This window comes from Coregonus lavaretus, assembly GCF_964263955.1.
Source record: "Coregonus lavaretus genome assembly, contig: HAP1_SCAFFOLD_4571, whole genome shotgun sequence".
NCBI classification, from domain to species: Eukaryota; Metazoa; Chordata; class Actinopteri; order Salmoniformes; family Salmonidae; genus Coregonus; species Coregonus lavaretus.
The window spans coordinates 10,294-38,127 of NW_028166963.1; the positions used below are offsets into that span (position 1 = coordinate 10,294).

Sequence of the window (27,834 nt, forward strand, 5' to 3'; positions counted from 1 at the left end):
TCTGTTGCTATTTCTACTGTACTCCTGATGAGGTTTGGTTAAGTTTGGTTATTAGGGCGTAGTTAAATCCTCTCTCACCTACTGACCCTGTGTACTGGGGGGTGTCAGTTAAGCTGGCTGTGCTGGAATTCAGCATCTGGACAGGAGGCTAAGTTCAGGCAGGGCTCCTGTCTACTACACCACCCCCAGGAAGACAATAACACAGTACTTCTACTTGACCCAGTATGTCTCAGTCTATGCAGTGCCGTTATGCCCATAAGGGCACAGGGGCACATGCCCCCTCAGATTTTTCCTGTTCAAAAATGACCAAATATTTCGTTTTTGTTTTTAAAAAATGTTTTGGTTTCTCTGTAATACTACTAGCCACCTAGACATATTATGAAGTTGGCTTTAGCTAGCCTAACTACAGTAGGTCCCCAATCTCCCAACCTTACAACTAGCTACCAAGAAGCCATTTCAGGCTATCAATCAAGTTATAAAGACAGTAGCTAGCTTGTCTAACTATCTTAGGTGGCATGGCTGCTGGCAAGGTTGGTAGACTGCAATAAATTACTAAATGTACTGAATAAGACTCACATTCCTTTCAATCTTTTACTCAGATTTGATCAGAGATCCAGAGAAGCGTATTTAGTTTCTTTTAAAAAAAGAACCACTAGTCAGGAGGATACAGACAGCTCAAGAGATATGCTTAGATATGCAGAAAAATAAACATATTTGACATAGAATTAAGCATAATGATAATGGCTCTAGATTGCAGGAAAAAGCTGTTTCAGGTGTTTGAAAAAATTTGACATTCTCTTCTGTTTTGTGCCCAATGAACGTGACCCAGGTCTGGCCAAGGTCCAGTCTCCAATCCCATTCGGACACGGTCATGTGCTGATATGGATCACAGCCAATACAGTACAGCTCTCCTTGTCCCAGACAGTATCCAACCCATACCCTATTTATGCTGTATTAAACATTTGTACATGCGAAATCATTTACTAATCTCATAATTTACTAATCTCATAATTCCATACTAATCCGGCCACAGATCGAATAATTGAAATGAACCATTTCAGAGTCTGACACCCTGTCACGAGTGTCAGTGTAATGCGGTGGATCGAAGTCAGGCGCAGGACACAGAATTCTATGAAACTTACTTTACTGATATAAGTAAAGACAACAATACAGAATACCTCCACACAGGGAGGAACTAACCCGCTCACCAACGACACACGAAACGAAAAACAAACACGCACAAAACACATTGGGAGCCACTGGGTTAAATAAGGAAGGAGTAATCACATAATGGGCAACAGGTGTGTAACAATAGACAACAGGTGCAACATAGAACATAGATCGGCAGTAGCTAGTATTCCGGTGACGACGAACGCCGAAGCCTGCCCGAGCAAGGAGGAGGGGCAGCCTCGGCAGAATCCGTGACACACCCTTATACACTATGTTGTCATTGTATAGTGGCACTAATCTCGGCACCCAGATCTTGCATGCCAGCCAGCTACTTGATTTGTTAACATATAATGGTACCAGTCTGTCACAACACTATAGCAACACCTTTTGTGGCAGTGGTTGTTGTTGTTAAAGTAGCCTAGTAACAGTAAAATATGTATACTTTACTTAATAATTGCTTGCATTGCAGATATGTTTATCCAGAACTGAATTATTAAGTGTAACCTACAGTTTAATGCTCATAATATCAAAAATACTATACTGTAAGTGTTGTTGTGTAGCTACATTCAGGTCAGCTTCCCTATGAAAACTGGTTCTGTACAGTACATAACAGAAAGCTGTTATGTTGACATGTTGATTTTAAATCATCATTAAGCATAATTAACTATGCTTATGTATATTTTCTATTGAAATGCCCAATGACCTGTTTCGTAGTATTTATAGTCACAGTTTGTACTGTTCTCTCCAACACTTAGGCCTACATCACATGACTCCATTAATGAAATGATCCTAGATCTATTGGTCATACACTCTTAGAAGAAAAGGTGCTATCTAGAACCTAAAATGGTTATTTTGCTGTCCCCATAGGATAACCATTTGAAGAACACTTTTTGGTTCCAGGTAGAACCCTTTTGGTTTCAGGTAGAACCCTTTTGGGCTCCATGTAGGACCCTTTCCACAGAGGGTTCTACCTGGAACCAAAAATGTTTCTCCTATGGGGACAGCCGAAGAACCCTTTTTGATCCCTTTTTTCTAAGAGTGTATTTAGGACCCTGAGTTTTACCTTATAACCTGTAACCAGGACCCAGTTTTACCTGATAACCTGTAACCAGGGCCCAGTTTTACCTTATAACCTGTAATGAGGGCTTTACCTGATAACATGTAACTAGGGCCCAGTTTTACCTGATAACATGTAACCAGGCCCCAGTTTTACCTGATAACCTGTAACCAGGCCCCAGTTTTACCTGATAGCCTGTAACCAGGGCCCAGTTTTACCTGATAGCCAGTAACCAGGGCCCAGTTTTACCTGATAACCTGTAACCAGGGCTCAGGAAATCCCCTGGGCCCTGGTCATATTGTATGATAAAATGATCCAAATGTTATCAGATGTCTTGAATGTTTCTCATCAGGTTTTGCAGTGTTCCTAATTCCTACAGGTATAGGATCTTAACTTGACCAGTTTCTCACAGCAGTAAAATAATCAACATGATGATCAAATTAAGATCCTACAGCTGTACAGCATCTCCTAATGTTGTGTCATCTTTTCCTTCCTCTAGTCTCTCACCAAGTCGCTGCTGGCCGTGGCTTTCCTGGCCTCGTTCGGTAGCTCCATGCTCTATGGCTACAACCTGGCCGTCGTCAACTCTCCTGCACAGGTAGGAGGCACCACAGTAACATCACTATGCAATAAGATACTGCAGGCCTACATACAGTCGTGGTCAAAAGTTTTGAATGACGTTTTTATGATGGCAATTTGCATATACTCCAGAATGTTATGAAGAGTGATCAGATGAATTGCAATTAATTGCAAAGTCCCTCTTTGCCATGAAAATGAACGTAATCCCCAAAAAACATTTCCACTGCATTTCAGCCCTGCCACAAAAGGACCAGCTGACATCATGTCAGTGATTCTCTTGTTAACACAGGTGAGAGTGTTGACGAGGACAAGGCTGGAGATCACTCTGTCATGCTGATTGAGTTAGAATAACAGACTGGAAGCTTTAAAAGGAGGGTGGTGCTTGAAATCATTGTTCTTCCTCTGTTAACCATGGTTACCTGCAAGGAAACACATGCCGTAATCATTGCTTTGCACAAAAAGGGCTTCACAGGCAAGGATATTGCTGCTAGTAAGATTGTACCTAAATCAACCATTTATCGGATCTTCAAGAACTTCAAGGAGAGAGGTTCAATTGTTGTGAAGAAGGCTTCAGGGCGCCCAAGAAAGTCCAGCAAGCGCCAGGACCATCTCCTAAAGTTGATTCAGCTGCGGGATCGAGGCACCAACAGTGCAGAACTTGCTCAGGAATGGCAGCAGGCAGGTGTGAGTGCATCTGCACGCATAGTGAGGCGAAGACTTTTGGAGGATGGCCTGGTGTCAAGAAGTGCAGCGAGGAAGCCACTTCTCTCCAGGAAAAACATCAGGGACAGACTGATATTCTGCAAAAGGTACAGGGATTGGACTGCTGAGGACTGGGGTAAAGTCATTTTCTCTGATGAATCCCCTTTCCGATTGTTTGGGGCATCCGGAAAAAAGCTTGTCCGGAGAAGACAAGGTGAGCGCTACCATCAGTCCTGTGTCATGCCAACAGTAAAGCATCCTGAGACCATTCATGTGTGGGGTTGCTTCTCAGCCAAGGGTGTGGGCTCACTCTCAATTTTGCCTAAGAACAAAGCCATGAATAAAGTATGGTACCAACACATCCTCCGAGAGCAACTTCTCCCAACCATCCAAGAACAGTTTGGTGACGAACAATGCCTTTTCCAGCATGATGGAGCACCTTGCCATAAGGCAAAAGTGATAACTAAGTGGCTCGGGGAACAAAACATTGACATTTTGGGTCCATGGCCAAGAAACTCCCCAGACCTTAATCCCATTGAGAACTTGTGGTCAATCCTCAAGAGGCGGGTGGACAAACAAAAACCTACAAATTCTGACAAACTCCAAGCATTGATTATGCAAGAATGGGTTGCCATCAGTCAGGATGTGGCCCAGAAGTTAATTGACAGCATGCCAGGGCGGATTGCAGAGGTCTTGAAAAAGAAGGGTCAACACTGCAAATATTGACTCTTTGCATAAACTTAATGTAATTGTCAATAAAAGCCTTTGACACTTATGGAATGCTTGTAATTATACTTCAAAATACCATAGTACCATCTGACAACAAAAATATCTAAAAACACTGAAGCAGCAAACTTTGTGAAGACCAATACTTGTGTCATTCTCAAAACTTTTCACCACGACTGAAATGGTTTTGAACAGGGAAATATACATTTTCATGAGATACATACAGTCAAGATGCATAGACCTATTATGAATATACACACTCCATGACCGGACCTATTATTTGTATAAGTACATGCAGTATGTACTGTAGTTAGTGGAATATAACATAGAAGCTACACAAACTAAGACTCCATATGTATTGTATAGGTTTACCACCATGAGCATTCTTTTCACGCCGTGTTACTACTCTCCTCCCATCTAGAGTCATGAGTGTAGGGTGAAATTGCACCTAGACGCTGATCTTGGGTCAGGTTTCCATTTTACCCACTAATGGTTAACGTTAACGTTATGGGAGGGGAAGCTTATCCTAGATTTGTACCCAGGGGAAACTTCACCCGTGAGCCGAGTCATGAGTCTTGTTGCCTGATTTCCTGGTTGTGGTAGATTTGTTGTGACCTGGATGGTTGAACTGGTTCAGTGTGAACTGTGTTAATTCAGTCAGCCATGGTCAGGCAGCCTCACATTAGACTGTGTTATTTCCACAATGTGAACTGTTGACGTTGTAAGTTTTATTTATTTTATTTTATTTATTTCACCTTTATTTAACCAGGTAAGCCAGTTGAGAACAGGTTCTCATTTACAACTGCGACCTGGCCAAGATAAAGCAAAGTATACTTGGATAGGGATCTCATAAGCCGGTATGTACTTCCAAAAAAGGTCTCAATAAAAATCTACAAGCTAAATCTTCCCCACCTCCAATGTATTCAGCTGTTGTCCTCTTCTGACTTGTGCATCGCGGTAATGAGTGATTTACATTGGAGGTGCCGAATAAATAAAAAAATCCGGTTGCCTGTAAATTTTTATTTACACCTTTTTTTGGAAGTACACACTGTCTGTAATGGTAGGAAATGAAGATAGTTGCTCAGCGAAACTCTATATTTGGTGAGTAACAAACGTATATTTACATTATATAAATAAATAAAAACATTTTTAAAGAACGTTATATTTTATTGTCACACACTGGATAGGTCCAGTGATTTTTTTTAGTTTTTACAGGGTCAGCCATAGCAGTACAGTGCCCCTGGAGCAAATTAGGGTTAAGTGCCTTGCTTACGGGCACATCGACAGATTTCCACCTTGTCGGCTCAGGTATTAGAATCAGCAACGTTTTGGTTACTGGGCCCAACGCTCTAACTGCTAGGCTACCCACCACAGGCCGCTTGCAGAGCTGTCTAATGGGAGTTTGAATCAGAGCTTCCTGAGTGTCGACATCTCTAACCCACAGATACTGGTAAAATAAGTGGAAATGCTACCACCTCCCTGTCTCATGGATACCTGTTGTTACTGTCCTTGTGGTTGTTGTTGTAGTTGTTGTTGATGATGGTAATGAAGATTATTAGGATGGGGATGATGATGACAGGGTTGTTTTCTTTAATGATGGATATTACAATGTTTTTCATTTTTTAATCCCACTGTCAAATCTGTCCACGCCCTTTTCTTAGAACCATTTTAGGAATGTTTATCGACTACATCCCTGTCACACAATCCCTTGCTCCAATTGTTGGTTCCCTCCTTTTATTGTCCTTGCTCCAAATTCCCCAGTGGACATACAGTATAGTTAGACATTTGCACGGCTCCAAAACACAACCTAGTGTTTCACATCTGGAAAACAAGCAGAAACACTTCACAAACAGTGACCATCAATGACCCTCATTCCTGCCAAATGGGTTGTCATGAGACTAGTGTCTATTCACAGACCTGGGTTCAAATACTATTTGAAATCGTTCAAATACTTTGCCCGTTTGTTTTAGTCTACCCGGATTGTCAGATGAGTGAGTTTAGCACTTTTGCAACTCTTCTATTGGTTCCATTGTGCCAGTCAAGCTCAATCAAGCCCCCTTACGTGTTTGAAATGATTTCCAATAGTATTTGAACCCAGGTCTGTCTCTTCACTGAGAGAGTTGTATTCTGCTGTTCTGTTTCAGCTCAGGCTAGGGAGAGGCAGAGAGAAGATTAATTGATTACATAGAAGTATCACCATGCTTATTCAGAGACAATAAAGTCATGAGAGAGAGAGGGAGAGAGAGAGAGAGAGAGAGAGAGAGAGAGAGAGAGAGAGAGAGAGAGAGAGAGAGAGAGAGAGAGAGAGAGGGAGAGAGAGAGAGACTGAGACTGAGACTTTTGGTCTTTCTTTAATGGTACATCCTCATTTCATTAAAACCTCACCCCACCCCCTAAAATAAAATAAACAAATGACCAATATCCCCTGTACTGCATACTCACCTTTTCCTCTACCCCACGATACAAAAACAACACCACACATCACAATAACCCTAACCTCACCACCTCTACAACCGTATATCCAGACCATCTTCCCCGGCTATACAGACAGCCCCCCCAAACACACCATATCTCTTGAAACATCTCCACACTTTTTATCATTTTATAAAACTCAAATTCCACCCTAAGGCGCGCAGAGACCATCCCATTAAATAATAGTAAAGGGTCTGTTATCCCTCCACCTTTGACCCTGTTCCTCCTTGTTATCCAAATAGCTAACTTTGACTGAGCAAACAGAAAATTCAACAACACACATTTTTCCTTTTCCTTATTTGAATACCTGTACCCCATTATAAACATCCCGACAGTAAAACCCACCCCCAACCTCTCACACAGACATTCCAACGGAGACATTAATGTCATTAACCTGGCGCACACAGAAAACACATGAATCACAGTTTCACTCATGACACAGAAAGGACACCTCTGTCTGACTCCCGGTTCAACCCGTGCTAACCAGCTGTTAGTGGCCAGGGCTCCATGTAAAACCCTCCACTGGAGGTCCCCTGACCTCTTTGGTACTGGGAGTTTGTAGAGCCCCCTCCATCTAAAACCCACCATACTCTCCGCCCCACATGCCCCCTGCCACTGATGTGCCTTCACTCCTGTTAGGCTCCTAATGTTCCTTACCTTAATACAGAGGTTGTAGAGGGCTTTACCTCCCACCCCCTCAAACTCCCCCAGGCTCGGAGTGTTAAAATCTAACAAGTCCTCCAGACCCCCTTGCCAGTCCCCAGTCTCTGCCGTCACGTGCAGTGGCAGAAACATTGGTGGCCCCTCCCCCCTTGGCTGCTCAAACACCCCCCTTACAGGCTCAGACAGTGCCTCCTGGACTTCCCCCAGGAATCTCTCCAGCAGCCTAAGAGATGTTAGTCCTGTTTGTTTTGCTAGGACTTCTGGGGTTTTCCATCCATCCTCTCCCAGCAGTCGCAGGTCACCCAGCCTTAGTAATCCCGCTGCCATCAGTCGCCTCTTCAGGGTGGCTGACAGAACCGATCTCAAAAGGATGACTGGGTTGTGGAAGATAGGCTCCTCCCACACCCACAGCCCAGGCTCCACACCCCCTTCTCGTGTGGGCCTTAGTAGCTGCCAGGCCCTCAGCACCGCAGAGTAAAAATCAGAGAGTCCTGCTGTACTCAGCCCCTCCAGCCTCATGAGGAATAGCTGCCGGTCCAACCCTAATCCGCCAGCTCTCCTCAGCAGCGCGCATGCTGGCTCCCTCCATCCGACATCAGTAGTCTCTGTGCCGCCTTTAGTCGGAATGCAGCCACCCTGCTCTCCAGTTCCACCAGGCCCTGTCCTCCTTCATTTACGGACATATACAGTACAACACTGCCGCCCTCAGCCAGTGATGGCCCGACCAGAAAAAATCCACCAGCTTGCGTTGCAGGTCTGCGAGCAGACCGGCGGGGGGGTTGAGGACAGCCAGTTAATGCAACAGGGAAGATGCCACCAGGTTGTTGATTATCAGCACCCTCCCTCTATATGACACTTGGGACAGGAGCCACCTCCACCTGGCCAGTCTTGACACCACTGCCTGTGACAGCCCCTCCCAGTTCTTCCTGACCCACCTCTCCGAGCCCAGGTACACCCCCAATATTTTAAGCCCTTCACAACCCCACTGCAACCCCTCTGGAAGCAGAGGAGGGGCCCTATCCCCCCATGCCCCACATAACAGAGCTTTGCTCTTTCCCCAGTTTACCTTAGCTGACGAAGCTCCCTCGTACACCTTACATTTCAGACAATTCTCTAGTGCCTGCATATCCTGACCATCCCTGACCATCACAGAAACGTCATCTGCATACGCTGACACTGCTATGCCTGTCCAGCACACTCCCTGCAGGCTCCTGCGTAGTAGGCCCAAAAAAGGCTCAATGGCTAGTGTATATAACTGCCCTGATAGAGGGCATCCTTGTCTAATGCCCCGCCTCACCCAGACCGGCCTACTGAGCCCCCCTCCCACCTTAACCATACATGATGCCCCAGCATACAACATCTTCACATAGGCCAAAAACCTTTCCCCAAACCCAAACACAGACATCACATTAAACAGATACTCATGGTCCACTCTATCAAAAGCCTTCTCTTGATCTAAAGAGACCAGACCAAAGTTCACATTAGAACTTCTCGACAAGTCCAACATGTCCCTGATTTAAGAACAAGTTGTCCGTGATTAAGCGTCCTGGTACGCAATATGTCTGGTCCTTGTGTACTATAGAGTCCAGATGGGACTTTAGTCTGTTAGCGAGGACCTTGGCAAATATCTTGTAGTCCGCACAGAGCAATGCCACAAGCCTCCAGTTCTTAAGTTCACACAAGTCCCCTTTTTTGGGCAGGAGAGTCAGAGCCCCCCGCCGGCAGCTCATCGGCAACTCTCCTACCCCAACGCATTCACGCAACACGCAAAAGAAGTCCAGTCCAATTATTCCCCAGAATTTTTTATAAAACTCCACTGGGAGTCCCATCGACCCCCAGTGCACGGCCGGGGGACATCTGGGTTACGGCCTCTGACAGTTCATGGGACAACAGAGGAATGTCCATTTCATCCCTTTGTACCAGAGAGAGCTTAGGGAGTTCGGCAAACAAAACCTGAGCACACATAGGATCACACAGTTCTGCCTTAAACAATTCAGTATAAAACTCCACAGTCCGCTCCTGCATCTCCCCCACCACAGAGGTCACCCGCCCATCCGAAAGCCGTAGACAATGCATACCCTTGGCTTCACCGCTCTGTCTTTCCAAACCAAAGAAGGAGGAGCTGGGAGCATCCACCTCCTTGAGCATGGAGAACCTAGCTCTTACAAGTGCTCCCTTTGCTTTAACCTGGAAAAAACTGCCCAGGTCCCTACGTAGTTCAGATAGATTAGCCTGGAGGCCTACATTGCCTTGCCCCACCAGCTCTACCTCCATCTCACTAATACTACGTTCGAGTTCCCCCAATACTCTCCTATCCTAGGATGAGAGAGCTGTGTACTGTTGGCAGAAAAGCCGAATTTGGACTTTTCCCACATCCCACCATTGACTCAGAGACTCATACTCCTCTCTTCGCTGCCCCCTCCTTTCCCAAAAAGTCTGGAAACCTGAGCAAACAGTGGCATCTTGTAAGAGCTTTACATTAAACTTCCAATAGGATGCCTGCCGAGGCCCCGGTGAAATAGACAGCCGAGCCATGGTTATGTTATGATCCGAAAAACCCACCGGGAGAATGGTAGCGCCTATCGCTACAGACAAATGTAATGGTGCCTAAAGACACACACGTAAATAGTTTGAAAATAAAGGCTTGGGTATTGCCTGTTGATCCCATCACTTCTAGTCTCTATTGCCTTGATATGACTTCCTTATCAACATTCAACCCCTTCTCATTTTCCTTGCCTCCCTCAGTACATAGAGCAGCTCAACAACCAGGTAATGGTTTGCGTTAATGGCCTGCGTCCGTAATGGGTCCGCGGTCAAATGACCACCCCTCATCACTGTCAAACGCTCCCTAAAACACTTTAGCGAGCAGGCCTTTCTAATAGACCTGGCCCGGGTATCCTGGATGGATATTGACCTTATTCCGTCAGTAGAGGATGCCTGGTTGTTCTTTTAAAAGTGTTTTCCTCTCAATCTTAAATAAGCATGCCCCATTAAAAAATTCAGAACTAAGAACAGATATAGCCCCTGGTTCTCCTCAGACTTGACTGCCCTTGACCAGCACAAAAACATCCTGTGGCGTACTGCATTAGCATCGAACAGCCCCCGCGATATGCAACTTTTCAGGGAAGTCAGGAACCAATATACACAATCAGTTAGGAAAGCAAAGGCTAGCTTTTTCAAACAGAAATTTGCATCCTGTAGCACAAACTCCAAAAAGTTATGGGACACTGTAAAGTCCATGGAAAATAAGAGCATCTCTTCCCAACTGCCCACTGCAGTGAGGCTAGGAAACACTGTCACCACCGATAAATCTACAATAATCGAGAATTTCAACATGCATTTTGCTACGGCTGGCTATGCTTTCCACCTGGCTACCACTACCCTGGCCACCAGCTCTGCACCCTCCGCTGCAACATGCCCATGCCCCCCCCCCCGCTTCTCCTTCACACAAATTCAGACAGCTGATGTTCTGAAAGAGCTGAAAAATCTGGACCCCTACAAATCAGCTGGGCTAGACAATCTGGACCCTTTCTTTCTAAAATTAGCCGCCGAAATTGTCGCAACCCCTATTTCTAGCCTGTTCAACCTCTCTTTCGTAACGTCTGAGATCCCCAGAGATTGGAAAGCTGCCGCGGTCATCCCCCTCTTCAAAGGGGGTGACACTCTAGATCCAAACTGTTACAGACCTATATCCATCCTGCCCTGCCTTTTGAAAGTATTTGAAAGCCAAGTTAACAAACAGATCACCGACCATTTCGAATCCCACTGTACCTTCTCCGCTATGCAATCCGGTTTCCGAGCTGGTCATGGTTGCACCTCAGCCACGCTCAAGGTCCTAAACGATATTATAACCGCGATCGATAAAAGACAGTACTGCGCAGCCGTCTTCATCGACCTGGCCAAGGCTTTCGACTCTGTCAACCACCGCATTCTTATTGGCAGACTAAATAGCCTTGGTTTCTCTAATGACTGCCTCGCCTGGTTCACCAACTACTTCTCAGATAGAGTTGAATGTGTCAAATCGGAGGGCCTGTTGTCTGGACCTCTGGCCGTCTCTATGGGGGTGCCACAGGGTTCAATTCTCGGGCCGACTCTATTCTCTGTATATATCAATGATGTTGCTCTTGCTGCTGGTGAAGCTCGGATCCACCTCTATGCGGACGACATCATTTTGTATACATCTGGCTCTTCATTGGACACTGTGTTAACAAACCTCCAAACGAGTTCAACGCCATACAACACTCCTTCCGTAGCCTCCAACTGCTCTTAAACACTAGTAAAACGAAATGCATGCTCTTCAACCGAACGCTGCTTGCACCCGCCCACCCGACTAGAATCACTACTCTCGGCGGGTCTGACCTAGAGTATGTGGACAACTACAAATACCTAGGTGTCTGGTTAGACTGTAAACTCTCCTTCCAGACTCACATTAAGCATCTCCAATCAAAAGTTAGATCTAGAATCGGCTTCCTATTTCGCAACAAAGCCTCCTTCACTCATGCTGCCAAACATGCCCTCGTAAAACTGACTCTCCTACCGATCCTTGACTTCGGCGATGTCATTTACAAAATAGCCTCCAACACTCTACTCAGCAAATTGGATGTAGTCTATCACAGTGCCATCCGTTTTGTCACCAAAGCCCCATATACTACCCACCATTGTGACCTGTACGCTCTTGTTGGCTGGCCCTCACTACATATTCGTCGCCAAACCCACTGTCTCCAGGTCATCTATAAATCACTGCTAGGCAAATCCCTGTCTTACCTTAGCTCACTGGTCACCATAGCAACACCCACCCATAGTCTGTGCTCCAGCAGGTATATCTCACTGGTCATCCCCAAAGCCAATTCCTTCTTTGGCCACCATTCCTTCCAGTTCTCTGCTGCCAATGACTGGAACGAACTGCAAAAATCTCTGAAGCTGGAGACTCTTATCTCCCTCACTAACTTTAAGCGTCAGTTGTCAGAGCAGCTTACCGATCACTGCACCTGTACACAGCCATTCTGAAATTAGCCCACCCAACTACCTCATCCCCATATTGTTATTTATTTTGCTAATTTGCACCCCAGTATCTCTATTTACACATCATCTTTTGCACATCTATCATTCCAGTCTTAATACGAAATTGTAACTATTTTGCACTATGGCCTATTTATTGCCTTACCTCCATAACTTACTACATTCGCACACACTGTATATATATTTTCTGTTGTATTTTTGACTTTATGTTTTGTTTACCCCATATGTAACTCTGTGTTGTTGTTTTTATCGCACTGCTTTGCTTTATCTTGGCCAGGTCGCAGTTGTAAATGAGAACTTGTTCTCAACTGGCTTACCTGGTTAAATAAAGGTGTCTGCTTCTAGCAATTGCTTCTAACTTGACATGGTATCTACGGTATGTTCCTCCCTCTCTTCCTCTTCTCCCAGTACATCAAGGCATTCTATAACCAGACGATGGTAGCGAGGAATGGGACGGGTCTGGACGACAAGAAGCTTACGTTGTTCTACTCCCTCACCGTGTCTGTGTTTGCCATCGGGGGTATGGTGGGCAGCCTCATGGTGGGCATACTTGTCACCAGATTTGGAAGGTAAGACTTAACCCCAAGTCTTAGGCTTGCCCCTCCAGCCATAATTGACATTCAGTGGGGAAAAAAAGTATTTAGTCAGCCACCAATTGTGCAAGTTCTCCCACTTAAAAAGATGAGAGAGGCCTGTAATTTTCATCAGAGGTACACGTCAACTATGACAGACAAATTGAGGAAAAAAACCCCAGAAAATCACATTGTACGATTTTTAATGAATTTATTTGCAAATTATGGTGGAAAATAAGCATTTGGTCACCTACAAACAAGCAAGATTTCTGGCTCTCACAGACCTGTAACTTCTTCTTTAAGAGGCTCCTCTGTCCTCCACTCGTGACCTGTAGCAAGACCAAAGAGCTGTCAAAGGACACCAGAAACAAAATTGTAGACCTGCACCAGGCTGGGAAGACTGAATCTGCAATAGGTAAGCAGCTTGGTTTGAAGAAATCAACTGTGGGAGCAATTATTAGGAAATGGAAAACATACAAGACCACTGATAATCTCCCTCGATCTGGGGCTCCACACAAGATCTCACCCCGTGGGGTCAAAATGATCACAAGAACGGTGAGCAAAAATCCCAGAACCACGCGGGGGGACCTAGTGAATGACCTGCAGAGAGCTGGGACCAAAGTAACAAAGCCTACCATCAGTAACACACTACGCCGCCAGGGACTCAAATCCTGCAGTGCCAGACGTGTCCCCCTGCTTAAGCCAATACATGTCCAGGCCCGTCTGAAGTTTGCTAGAGTGCATTTGGATGATCCAGAAGAGGATTGGGAGAATGTCATATGGTCAGATGAAACCAAAATAGAACTTTTTGGTAAAAGCTCAACTCGTCGTGTTTGGAGGACAAAGAATGCTGAGTTGCATCCAAAGAACACCATACCTACTGTGAAGCATGGGGGTGGAAACATCATGCTTTGCGGCAGTTTTTCTGCAAAGGGACCAGGACGACTGATCCGTGTAAAGGAAAGAATGAATGGGGCCATGTATCGTGAGATTTTGAGTGAAAACCTCCTTCCATCAGCAAGGGCATTGAAGATGAAACGTGGCTGGGTCTTTCAGCATGACAATGATCCCAAACACACCGCCCGGGCAACGAAGGAGTGGCTTATCACTATAAAAGACACCTGTCTACAACCTCAAACAGTCACACTCCAAACTCCACTATGGCCAAGGGACCAGGACGACTGATCCGTGTAAAGGAAAGAATGAATGGGGCCATGTATTGTGAGATTTTGAGTGAAAACCTCCTTCCATCAGCAAGGGCATTGAAGATGAAACGTGGCTGGGTCTTTCAGCATGACAATGATCCCAAACACACCGCCCGGGCAACGAAGGAGTGGCTTCATAAGAAGCATTTCAAGGTCCTGGAGTGGCCTAGCCAGTCTCCAGATCTCAACCCCATAGAAAATCTTTGGAGGGAGTTGAATGTCCGTGTTGCCCAGCGACAGCCCCAAAACATCACTGCTCTAGAGGAGATCTGCATGGAGGAATGGGCCAAAATACCAGCAACAGTGTGTGAAAACCTTGTGAAAACTTACAGAAAACATTTGACCTGTGTCATTGCCAACAAAGGGTATATAACAAAGTATTGAGAAACTTTTGTTATTGACCAAATACTTATTTTCCACCATAATTTGCAAATAAATTCATTAAAAATCCTACAATGTGATTTTCTGGAATTTTTTTCCTAATTTTGTCTGTCATAGTTGACGTGTACCTATGATGAAAATTACAGGCCTCTCTCATCTTTTTAAGTGGGAGAACTTGCACAATTGGTGGCTGACTAAATACTTTTTCCCCCACTGTAACGCCATTGACATACGCCATTGACATAATGTCAATGACATAACTTAATTGACATGCAGTGCCTATAAAAAGTCTACACCACCTTGAACGTTTTTCCAATTTTGCTGCCTTAAAATGAAATCTAAAAATGGACTAAATTATATATGTTTTCCTACAGATCTACACATCCTACTCCACATTTTCAAAGAGAAAGAAAGTTATAGAACATTTTCCAAATCAATAAAAAATTATAATAAAAAATATATATAATAATTGGATGTCTCCACCCCCCTGAGTTAATACTTGATGGAAGCACATTTGGCAGCCATTACAGCTGTGGATCATTTTAAATAAGATTATTCCAACTTTGCACAAGTCTTAGGGCAACATACTGTATATTCATTGTTTTTGTCAAACTTGCTCAAGCTCATTAAATTTGGTTGGGAATCACTGATGGCCAGCAATATTCAAACCTTGTCTCTGATTTTCAAGCACATTTAAGTCAGGACTGAGACTAGACCACTCAGGAACACTTAACACCTCCTGGAAAGTCATTCTGGTGTGTCTTTGTCATAAAAATCTGTGTAATTGTCTTGCTGAAAAATAAAACTCTATCCCAGGGTCAGGTATTCAGAAGACTGAGGTGGGTGTTCCTCAAACCTTTTACGTGGGCTTTGCTCCTTTCATATTTATTTTGATCCTCACAAACTCCCCAGTCCCTGCCAGTGACAAGCATACCCATAACATGATGCATTTTAGGCGAAAATTGAAAAAAAGGGTTAGATCCTTAAGAGGTTAAGGTTTGTAGAAGGTTTCTCAGGCTGATTGTTCTGCTGTCTACAGGAAAGGGACCCTGGTGAGAATCACATGTCTGGTGTTCATAGCTGGAGCCTTCATGGGCTTCAGCAGGACCTTCGGCTCTCCAGAGATGATCATTGTTGGACGCTTCATCACAGGGGTACACTCAGGTAATGCAGTAACAGAGAATAATGCCATTATGTCCTACCGTCCTTAACAAATGAAGTAAGGATTAGGAAACACTATTTGAGGGGGTAATCATAAGGAAAAAGCAAAAACAGGTTTTTAGAAATGTGTGCTAATTCATCAAAAAATGAAATAACACATTTACATACGTATTCTGACCATTTACTCAGTACTTTGTTGAAGCACCTTTGGCAGCGATTACAGCCTCGAGTCTTCTTGGGTATGACGCCACAAGCTTGGCACATCTTTATTTGGGGAGTTTCTCCCATTCTCTGCAGATCCTCTCAAGCTCTGTCAGGTTGGATGGGGAACGTTGCTGCACAGCTATTTTCAGGTCTCTCCAGAGATGTTCAATCGGGTTCAAATCCGGGCTCTGGCTGGGCCACTCAAGGACATTCAGAGACATGTCCCGAAGCCACTCCTGCGTTGTCTTGGCTGTGTGCTTAGGGTCGTTGTCCTGTTGGAAGGTGGAAGGTGAACCCTAGTCTGAGGTCCTGAGTGCTCTGGAGCAGGTTTTCATCAAGGATCTCTCTGTACTTTGCTCCGTTCATCTTTGCCTCGATCCTGACTAGTCTCCCAGTCCCTGCCGCTGAAAAACATCCCCAAAGCATGTTGCTGCCACCGCTATGCTTCACCGTAGGGATGGTGCCAGGTTTCCTCTAGACGTGACACTTGGCATTCAGGCCAAAGAGTTCAATCTTGGTTTCATCAGACCAGATAATCTTGTTTCTCATGGTCTGAGAGACTTTAGGTGCCTTTTGGCAAACTCCAAGCAGGCTGTCATGTGCCTTTTACTGAGGAGTGGCTTCCATATGGTCTTCTCCCCCGATTGCTCAGTTTGGCCGGGCGGCCAGCTCTAGGAAGAGTCTTGGTGGTTCCAAACTTCTTCCATTTAAGAATGATGGAGGCCACTGTGTTCTTGGTGACCTTTAATGCTGCAGAAATGTTTTGGTACCCTTCCACAGTGCTCTATGGAAAATTCATTCGACCTAATGGCTTGGTTTTTGCTCTGACATGCACTGTCAACTGTGGGACCTTATATAGACAGGTGTGTACCTTTCCAAATCATGTCTAATCAATTGAATTTACCACAGGTGGACTCCAATCAAGTTGTAGAAACATCTCAAGGATGATCAATGGAAACAGGATGCACCTGAGCTCAATTTTGAGTCTCATAGCAAAGGGTCTGAATACTTATTTAAATAAGGTATTACTTTCTTTTATTTTTAATACATTTGCAAAAAAAAATTAAACCTGTTTTCGCTTTGTCATTATGGGGTATTGTGTGTAGATTGCTGAGGATTTTTATTTATTTATTCCATTTTAGAATAAGGTTGTAACGTAACAAAGAAAGAAAAAGTCAAGGGGTCAGAATAGTTTCTGAAGGCACAGTAGCTGTGCAGCGATGCTCTCCATCCAACCTGACAGAGCTTGAGAGGATCTGCAGAGAAGAATGGGAGAAACTCCCCAAATACAGGTGTGCCAAGCTTGTAGCATCATACCCAAGAAGACTCAAGGCTGTAATCGCTGACAAAGGTGCTTCAACAAAGTACTGAGTAAAGGGTCTGAATAATTATTTAAATGTATATTTCCGTTTTTTTTTATTGTATAAATTTGCTAACATTTCAAAAATGCTGGGGTCATTATGGGGTATTGTGTGTAAATTGATGAGGAAAACAACAATTTAATCAAATTTAGAATAAGGCTGTAACTAATTTTTTATGTTGAAAAAGTGAAGGAGTCTGAATGCTTTCCGAATGCACTGTAACTTGACACTTGACACAAGTGCGCATAGGCATCTCTCTCTCGCTCTCTCGCTCTCTCTCTCTCTACCACACCTGCTGTCTCGACCTCTGAATGCTCGGCTATGAAAAGTCAACTGACATTTACTCTTGAGGTGCTGACTTGTTGCACCCTCTATAACCATTGTGATTATTATTTCACCCTGCTGGTCATCTATGAACCTTTGAACATCATGAAGAACTATCTAGCCTTAATGACCATGTACTCTTATAATCTCCACCGGCATAGCAAGAAGAGGACTGGCCACCCCTCAGAGTCTGGTTCCTCTCTAGGTTTCTTCCTAGGTTCCTGCCTTTCTAGGGAGTTTTTCCTAGACACCATGCTTCTACATCTGCATTGCTCGCACTTTGGGGTTTTAGGCTGGGTTTTGGTATAAGCATTTTGTGACATCTGCTGATGTAAAAAGGACTTTAAATAAATACATTTGATTGAATTTGATTTATGCATTTCTGTGTTGTGTTTTACTTATCTAAATGAATCTTTATCAGGTCTTCTGTCTGTTGCTCTACAACACATTATCAGCTCTTATCAGCAACAATTCTAGCTGTAAGGTTAACTGCTAGTGCTGAATCTGGTCTGTGTACTGTCCATATCCCCCTCCCTCCAGGTATCTTTTTGAGTGTGGTACCTATGTACCTGGGGGAGATAGCACCTAAGAACCTGTATGACCTCTCACCTCTGTTCCCCTCCCTCCAGGTATCTCTCTGAGTGTGGTGCCAATGTATCTTGGAGAGATAGCACCTAAGAACCTGCGAGGCTTCCTGGGCCTCGTGCCTAGCATCTTTATCTGTCTAGGAGTCTTCATCGCTCAGATCCTGGGGCTACATGAACTACTCGGAAAGGTGCAGTAAAATCTTATCCTTAATATCTTAGTTCATAGTTAATCTTCTTTGTTGGTCTTTTCTTTGGCGTAAATAGATAAAGAAGGCACCTTCTGAAGAGGTACAAACAAATGAAACTTAACCTCTTCAACTCTGGCGCCCTCTGGTGGCATTTTCTAAACGCTGCATAATATTGTATACTACCCTCATAAAGTACATTTCGGTTTCAAAACTATAAGTCCTACAAACACATGCTTAGTACTGTTACAAAGGTAAGAACTGTGGGATTCTGATAAAGTTGAAACGATGTGACTACTACAGAGCCCGAGATGCAGCAGGCCTAAACCCCCTGAAATGTACAGTTTTTTTTCTACATGGTAGACTCATCTTTTACGATGATCTCCATTCAGCAGACTATTTGGCTGCTTTTCATTCCAGAGAATATTTAAAAGAAACTCATATTGACCTCTTGCTGACCCTATATCCTTTGGCCTCTGACCCCTCAACAGGAAGAGCACTGGCCCCTCTTCCTGTCTCTGGTGGTGATCCCCACCATGTTCCAGCTGATGCTGTTGCCGTGGTTCCCAGAGAGCCCGCGGTACTTGCTCATAGAGAAGAGGAACGTCCATGCCACCATCACAGGTGAGGAGGCTCCGTCCATTAGGGGGATACAGTTGATAGTTGAGTTCTTTCTTTCTTTCTTTTTTTTTCTCTCCTTTTTTATTTATTTCTGGGCATATAGACTAGACTGTAACATACCTAAATGACCTGAATTGCTATTGTAAGGAGTATTATTCAAAGAGATGCACATTTTTCTGTTTGTTTGGTTTTTTGGGAAAAGCTGTAACCACAGACCAATACAACAAAGACTTGTATTTCAATACTATCCATACTGTATACAACCCTAGCTGTGCTGTACTCACCAGTTTAGTAAACTGAACTTCTCTCCCCAGCTCTGAAGTGGTACCGGTCCAAAGCAAACATCCAGGCGGAGATCGAGGAGATGCAGGAGGAGCAGCGGTCCATGTCCTCGGTCCAGACCGTGTCGGTCATCGGCCTGCTGAAGGACCGGAGCGTCCGATGGCAGGTCATCACTATAGTGGTGGTCAATATCGGCATGCAGCTGTCCGGTATCGACGCGGTGGGTCAGTGTGTGTTTGTCCATACATGCATGCATACATGCAGGAGAGTATGTGTCCGTGTGTGTGTATACACCATATGCCCCTATCACCACCTGTTCTCAGCTGTACATGATAAATCCCTCATCACCACCACCACCATATATTACAGCCTCACTTAGAACCACTGGTGCTGAGTGACAAAGCAGGAGCACGCCTCATTACTGTACAATACACCCTAGACACACACACACATCCTTATTTCATAGTCCAAATGGATCCCCACACACACTGGTCCTAGTGATAAGGGCCCTTGGCCCTTCAGCACCATGTGGATAAGCACTGGTCTACATGGTCTCATGCTGGTCCCCATTTCACAGCACGGCCACGCTATGCTGATTTTTACTGTCGCAGCTGTTCCAGACACGGAACACAACAGCTCTAATGTGATATCAAATAACCCCAATGTCCACCTTTTAAATTCCGAGGTCTTTACAACCCATTTTCTGCTTGGTGATACTAGATACTAGAAGTCCAATCAGAATTCTACACAGGGATGGGCAAATACCAGTGTGTGGATATGACATATGTTAATGAGTGGGTGGAAAGATCCATATACAGTGGGGAGAGCAAGTATTTGATAAACTGCCGATTTTGCAGGTTTTCCTACTTACAAAGCATGTAGAGGTCTGTAATTTTTATCATAGGTACACTTCAACTGTGAGAGACGGAATCTAAAACCAAATTCCAGAAAATCACATTGTATGATTTTTAAGTAATTAATTTGCATTTTATTGCATGACATAAGTATTTGATCACCTACCAACCAGTAAGAATTCCGGCTCTCACAGACCTGTTAGTTTTTCTTTAAGAAGCCCTCCTGTTCTCCACTCATTACCTGTATTAACTGCACCTGTTTGAACTTGTTACCTGTATAAAATACACCTGTCCACACACTCAATCAAACAGACTCCAACCTCTCCACAATGGCCAAGACCAGAGAGCTGTGTAAGGACATCAGGGATAAAATTGTAGACCTGCACAAGGCTGGGATGGGCTACAGGACAATAGGCAAGCAGCTTGGTGAGAAGGCAACAACTGTTGGCGCAATTATTAGAAAATGGAAGAAGTTCAAGATGACGGTCAATCACCCTCGGTCTGGGGCTCCATGCAAGATCTCACCTCGTGGGGCATCAATCATCATGAGGAAGGTGAGGGATCAGCCCAGAACTACACGGCAGGACCTGGTCAATGACCTGAAGAGAGCTGGGACCACAGTCTCAAAGAAAACCATTAGTAACACACTACGCCGTCATGGATTAAAATCCTGCAGCACACGCAAGGTCCCCCTGCTCAATCCAGCGCATGTCCAGGCCCGTCTGAAGTTTGCCAATGACCATCTGGATGATCCAGATGAGGAATGGGAGAAGGTCATGTGGTCTGATGAGACAAAAATAGAGATTTTTGGTCTAAACTCCATTCGCCGTGTTTGGAGGAAGAAGAAGGATGAGTACACCCCCAAGAACACCATCCCAACCGTGAAGCATGGAGGTGGAAACATCATTCTTTGGGGATGCTTTTCTGCAAAGGGGACAGGACGACTGCACCGTATTGAGGGGAGGATGGATGGGGCCATGTATCGCGAGATCTTGGCCAACAACCTCCTTCCCTCAGTAAGAGCATTGAAGATGGGTCGTGGCTGGGTCTTCCAGCATGACAACGACCTGAAACACACAGCCAGGGCAACTAAGGAGTGGCTCCGTAAGAAGCATCTCAAGGTCCTGGAGTGGCCTAGCCAGTCTCCAGACCTGAACCCAATAGAAAATCTTTGGAGGGAGCTGAAAGTCCGTATTGCCCAATGACAGCCCCAAAACCTGAAGGATCTGGAGAAGGTCTGTATGGAGGAGTGGGCCAAAATCCCTGCTGCAGTGTGTGCAAACCTGGTCAAGACCTACAGGAAACGTATGATCTCTGTAATTGCAAACAAAGGTTTCTGTACCAAATATTAAGTTCTGCTTTTCTGATGTATCAAATACTTATGTCATGCAATAAAATGCTAATTAATTACTTAAAAATCATACAATGTGATTTTCTGGATTTTTGTTTTAGATTCCGTCTCTCACAGTTGAAGTGTACCTATGATAAAAATTACAGACCTCTACATGCTTTGTAAGTAGGAAAACCTGCAAAATCGGCAGTGTATCAAATACTTGTTCTCCCCACTGTATGTGTATGGATGGTTACTGAAACCAACTATATGTGTTTATTTCATCTACTTTTCCTGATCTTGTCCGTTTTAGAGGATGTGTGTTGCTGTAGTGAAGTATGATGAATGAGATGGTGCCATTCATTCATTTCACTGGGAATACTATAAGTCAACGTTGACATATTGGAACACAGCATTGATTAAATATATCTGATTTGACAGATGGTACCCTTACGAAAAAAGATTGCAGTCAGAGTGCAGTATAACTGCAGTACACTGTAGTATAACTGTAGTTAGGGGGCAGTATAACTTCAGTATGCTGCAAATACTGCATCTAAAATAACACTGTTTTTTTATACTGCAGTAATTTTGCAGTGTAACTGCAGTTACAGTGTAGTATAAATGCAGTTCAACTGCAGTACACTGCAGTTATTCTGCAATCACTGTGTCCAAAATACCACAGTCGACTGCAGTTACTGCACTTTTACTGCAGTTTCAAAAATGTTTCATTCTGTTTTTGTAAGGATAGTCAGGAGGATAATGACAACAGTGATGATGAATCAGACATGAATAGTAAGAGCTTTAGAATGACCATTAGCTGAACGTTGTATATTTGTTTATCCAGGTTGAAACAGACGGCCATGTTTAATATGTACACTCAGTTACTAATGTTGTTGTTGTTGATGATGATGATGTAAGCGCTGTACAGTCCAAAACACTGAACAATTGAGTATCCAAAGAACAATGCAGCAAAGATGTAGCCCTACAGTATGTATATTCAACAACGTACATGTTCACTACTCACAGTTCAGCTACTGATCTACAACTGTCTCTCTTCAGATCTGGTTCTATACCAACGCCATCTTTGAGAACGCAGGTATCCCAGTCCCTCAGATCCAGTACACCACGGTTGGAACCGGAGCCATTGAGGTTATCGCTGGATGCGTAGGGGTAAGCAAGCAGTCATTGGATTACTGTGTGAGCACAACAGTTGAGCATGCTAGCTTAGCCTGGTTCACCAGACTGAAAGCTACTCTCAATGGTGAGTGACGCGTTCAGTCTGGTTTAATCAGGCTAACATTAGCTAGCCTACTCTAGTCTGAGGTATTATTATTATTGTCTGGTAGCTGGTGGTAATACTGACTTCAACACTCCTTTTGGACAAGCCTGTGGGTTAGCTATAAGGCTATGCCTCAGGAACCGTGAAGCATATAGCCACTGAGATACTATAGTCAAACCACAGCTATATTATATACAGTATATGATATATACATTCTATACAGTACGGCTCTGGTTCAGACCAGGTCTGTCCCAAATGGCACCCTATTCCCTATATATTCTCCTATGGTCCCTGGTCAAAAGTAGTGCACTACAAAGTAAATAGGGTGACATTTGGGATGCATCCCATGACTACATTTTCTAAAGAGACATATAGGTCAGTGGACATACTACTGGGTGCTGAGCTATTCCAAGAAACACCGTCTCTGGGTAGCAGTTTAAAAAAATTCCCATACAGAAGCATAACATTGACATGTTATGTCGTCGGCCAATAGAAATAACTTGTTCTCCTTTGTTCCGCCTCCAGTGCTTCATCATTGAACGGCTGGGCAGAAGACCTCTGATGATTGGTGGATTTACCTTCATGGGAATTTGCTGTGCAGGGATCACGCTCTCCCTCATGTTCCAGGTACATTAATCTATCCATGTAGAATCTTCCCCTATAGAGACAGGTCTAGGATCAGTTCACCAACCTGGAATTCTACATTTTCTCTGAAAAGTGAAAATCGGATTTCAGGTCAGTTTATAGAAGGAAAATGTAATCTTCATATATTCATTACTATTAGTCTGAATCGTGCAGACTCTCTTTGTTGTTAGTTACTGTCTCTGTGTCTTTGACTGAGTATATTCAGTGACCAGTCAGTACTGTTTGTAATGGGATGACTGTCCTATGGTCTCTGATAATGACTGTCCTATGCTTCCATTCACTGCCCATTAAGTCCCACTACATCAGTGTTGCCTGTGTGGTGGGGATCATCGCTGGCTTCTGTATAGGACCAGGTAAGACATCTACTCTGGTAGTCTGCTTGTTTGTTTATCTCTGTCTCTCTCCTTCAAAACAGGGTTCTATGCTCAGGAGGTATATATCTCTCTCAATAGAAGAGTGAGTACTTCCACTTTCAGCAGAAGGGGCTATAATACTACTAATTTAAGTTATTTAGCAGATGCTGTTATCCAGAGAAACTAGGGTTAAGTGTCTTGCTCAAGGGCACATCAGCAGATTTTTCACCAAGTTGGCTCAGGGATTCAAACCAGCAACCTTTCAGTTACTGGGCCAACACGCTTAACCGCTAGGCTACCTGTAGCACTTTGAACATTCCATTTCATCCAATAGACACAGCCTGTTATATTCAACTAGGAAACATTGCTCTCTGGTGGTAGAATATAGAAGTGCTCTTGGAAAGGCAGCCAAAACTCCCCTCACTGTTTACCCGACATAAATAGCTACTCTATTGTATTTCATTAATCTACTAAATGAGGAAATCATAATTGCCACGGTAACAGGAACATCCATTCTTACACCTATTTGTTTGGGGCTCATCGGCTGAACGCAACAGTATTAGAATGCTGATGGTGGCTATAAGCATGATGAATTAGACCAACACTAGTTTACATAATGTCATCTGTCAAGCAGGCAAAATCCATACATCAAGCTCAGATGAGGATTTTCTGTTTGCCGCAATTAGATTTTCAATGGCTCATTGTTCATAATGAATATTTTGGTGTGTGCGTGTGTGATGAATATGCTTCCTTGAGACAAAAACTTGCATTAACAATGTGAAGGGGCCCATATTACTGCATATGTAGACTGATTGTAGAGCCCTACTTATTGATTATATTATCAAGCCTTCTCCCCTATGTCATGATCATGTTCAAATAATGAGGACTTAACTTGACACGTTCATCATTAGGCTTTTCCTAATGTATTATTCCTCATTCATACTATCTCTCATTTCTAACCATGAAGAATTAGATATTTGTAGCAATGAAACCATCTATAGATTCTAAATATTATAGATTCAACAAATTGAGGTACAGATGTAGGATCGTAATTTGATCACTGTTTTGTTGCTGAGAATTTTCCTGCACCGCAGGAAATACAGATGAGCTTGTGATTTACATAAATTCACTGAAAATCCACACTAATACACGGTTATATTAACAGTATTTCACTTTTCATGTAACCTATTTTTGGCCAGCTAATAGCCTAACCACCAATCAAGCAACATTATGGACTAAACATTCAAATCCTGTTGCTGTAGGATTATTTGGCTGTGCCAATACGGGACAAATTAAGATCCTACATCTGTAATTTAGCTCGTATTACACCAATGGAATATAATGGTGGTTTTAATCCTCAATGTACTATTATTACTCTAAAGTCTTGCTGTTATCAATATCATTGGTTTGGTAGTTTGCCCAACTTCACATGTGACTATAACTAGTAGCCCATGATGTAGACTAAGGCTGTGTTCACACAGGCAGCCACGTTCTGATATTATTTCCACTAATTGTTATTTTGACCAATCACATCAGAACTTTTCACATCAGATCTTTTTCAGAGTTGATCTGATTGCTCAAAAGACCAATTAGTGAAAGAAAGATCAGAATTGGGTTGCCTGTCTAAATGCAGCCAATGTGTCTCATTGTGTGTGTGTCTCTGTCCCTGTGTAGCTGGAGTACCCTTCCTGATTACAGCAGAGCTGTTTAAACAGTCCCATCGTCCAGCTGCCTACACCGTGGCAGGATGCCTCAACTGGCTGTCCAACTTCACCATCGGCTTTGTCTTCCCCTTCCTACAGGTCAGAACTACTGGCCTATACAGTGAGGGAAAAAAGTGTTTGATCCCCTGCTGATTTTGTACGTTTGCCCACTGACAAAGAAATTATCAGTGTATAATTTTAATGGTAGGTTTATTTGAACAGTGAGTGACAGAATAACAACAAAAAAATCCAGAAAAACGCATGTCAAAAATGTTATAAATTGATTTGCAATTTAATGAGGGAAATAAGTATTTGACCCCCTCTCAATCAGAAAGATTTCTGGCTCCCATGTGTCTTTTATACAGGTAACGAGCTGAGATTAGGAGCACACTCTTAAAGGGAGTGCTCCTAATATCAGCTTGTTACCTGTATAAAAAGACACCTGTCCACAGAAGCAATCAATCAATCAGATTCCAAACTCTCCACCATGGCCAAGACCAAAGAGCTTTCCAAGGATGTCATGGACAAGATTGTAGACCTACACAAGGCTGGAATGGGCTACAAGACCATCGCCAAGCAGCTTGGTGAGAAGGTGACAACAGTTGGTGCGATTATTCGCAAAAGGAAGAAACACAAAATAACTGTCAATCTCCCTCGGCCTGGGGCTCCATGCAAGATCTCACCTCGTGGAGTTGCAATGATCATGAGAACGGTGAGGAATCAGCCCAGAACTACACGGGAGGATCTTGTCAATGATCTCAAGGCAGCTGGGACCATAGTCACCATGAAAACAATTGGTAACACACTACGACGTGAAGGACTGAAATCCTGCAGCGCCCGCAAAGTCCCCCTGCTCAAGAAAGCACATATACAGGGCCGTCTGAAGTTTGCCAATGAACATCTGAATGATTCAGAGGAGAACTGGGTCAAAGTGTTGTGGTCAGTTGAGACCAAAATCGAGCTCTTTGGCATCAACTCAACTCGCCGTGTTTGGAGGAGGAGGAATGCTGCCTATGACCCCAAGAACACCATCCCCACTGTCAAACATGGAGGTGGAAACATTATGCTTTGGGGGTGTTGGACGGGGCCATGTACTGTCAAATCTTGGGTGAGAACCTCCTTCCCTCAACTAGGGCATTGAAAATGGGTTGTGGATGGGTATTCCAGCATGACAATGACCCAAAACACACGGCCAAGGCAACAAAGAAGTGGCTCAAGAAGAAGCACATTAAGGTCCTGGAGTGGCCTAGCCAGTCTCCAGACCTTAATCCCATAGCAAATCTGTGGAGGGAGCTGAAGGTTCGAGTTGCCAAACGTCAGCCTCGAAACCTTAATGACTTGGAGAAAATCTGCAAAGAGGAGTGGGACAAAATCCCTCCTGAGATGTGTGCAAACCTGGTGGCCAACTACAAGAAACGTCTGACCTCTGTGATTGCCAACAAGGGTTTTGCCACCAAGTACTAAGTCATGTTTTGCAGAGGGGTCAAATACTTATTTCCCTCATTAAAATACAAATCAATTTATACAATTTTTGACATGCGTTTTTCTGGATTTTTTGTTGTTATTCTGTCTCTCACTGTTCAAATAAACCTACCATTAAAATTATAGACTGATCATGTCTTTGTCAGTGGGCAAACGTACAAAATCAGCAGGGGATCAAATACTTTTTTCCCTCACTGTAATTACTCCAGTACACACGTTTTACCGCTGTATGTTGGCATTTTAGTCAGGCTTTTTTCACGACAGCTCTCTATCCAGCTCCCTATCCCCTCAAACTCCCCTCAAACTAATCTGTAGTAGTAAAGCCTTAGTATAGCAGTAGTATCGTAGTAGTATAGCAGTAGTATAGTAGTAGTATAGCAGTAGTATACTAGTAGTATAGCAGTAGTATATCATAGTATATCAGTAGTATAGCAGTAGTATAGCTGTAGTATAGTAGTAGATAGTAGTAGAATATTAGCAAATAGTACCAGATGTTTTAATTCATTATTTTAATTGCCATCGTCTGAAGATCCAATTCACATCATGTTCTGTTACTTTTCCCTCTAATAAATTAAATTCATTCAATGAGCAACTCTTTCTCCACCCCCCCAGATGTCGGCAGGGGCCTACTGCTACCTGGTGTTCTTTGGCGTGTGCATGGCGGTGGCGGCCTACGTTTTCTTCATCGTCCCCGAGACCAAGAACAAGACATTTGTGGAGATCAGCCAGATGTTCGCGGCCAGGAACGGCATGCTGGAGGAGGAGAGCAGCGAGCTGGGCGTCGCTAACAACCTCAAACTAGCCAAGATGAACGGCTATGGTGCTGTTGACCTGGAGTACGGAGTGATAGAGAAGAAGAAGTAGACGCCTGTGTGAGTCTACCACCCCTTATGTAAGAGTTCTAGGATAGTGTTTGA

General features: G+C 43.8%; 1 protein-coding gene across 1 annotated transcript; it reads left to right on the forward strand.

The window, feature by feature from the left end:
* Positions 1-515: 515 nt before the first annotated feature.
* Positions 516-27,834, forward strand: LOC311113883 (solute carrier family 2, facilitated glucose transporter member 9-like; the record flags this gene model as incomplete). The annotated part of the gene is made up of 12 exons (XM_084189165.1): positions 516-530; positions 2,727-2,825; positions 12,797-12,957; positions 15,586-15,710; positions 18,226-18,371; positions 18,860-18,992; positions 19,304-19,491; positions 22,515-22,625; positions 23,260-23,361; positions 23,672-23,732; positions 25,407-25,534; positions 27,530-27,834. 12 exons carry the CDS (start codon positions 516-518, stop codon positions 27,779-27,781), a joined length of 1,521 nt encoding a protein of 506 aa, XP_084045291.1. The 3' UTR covers positions 27,782-27,834.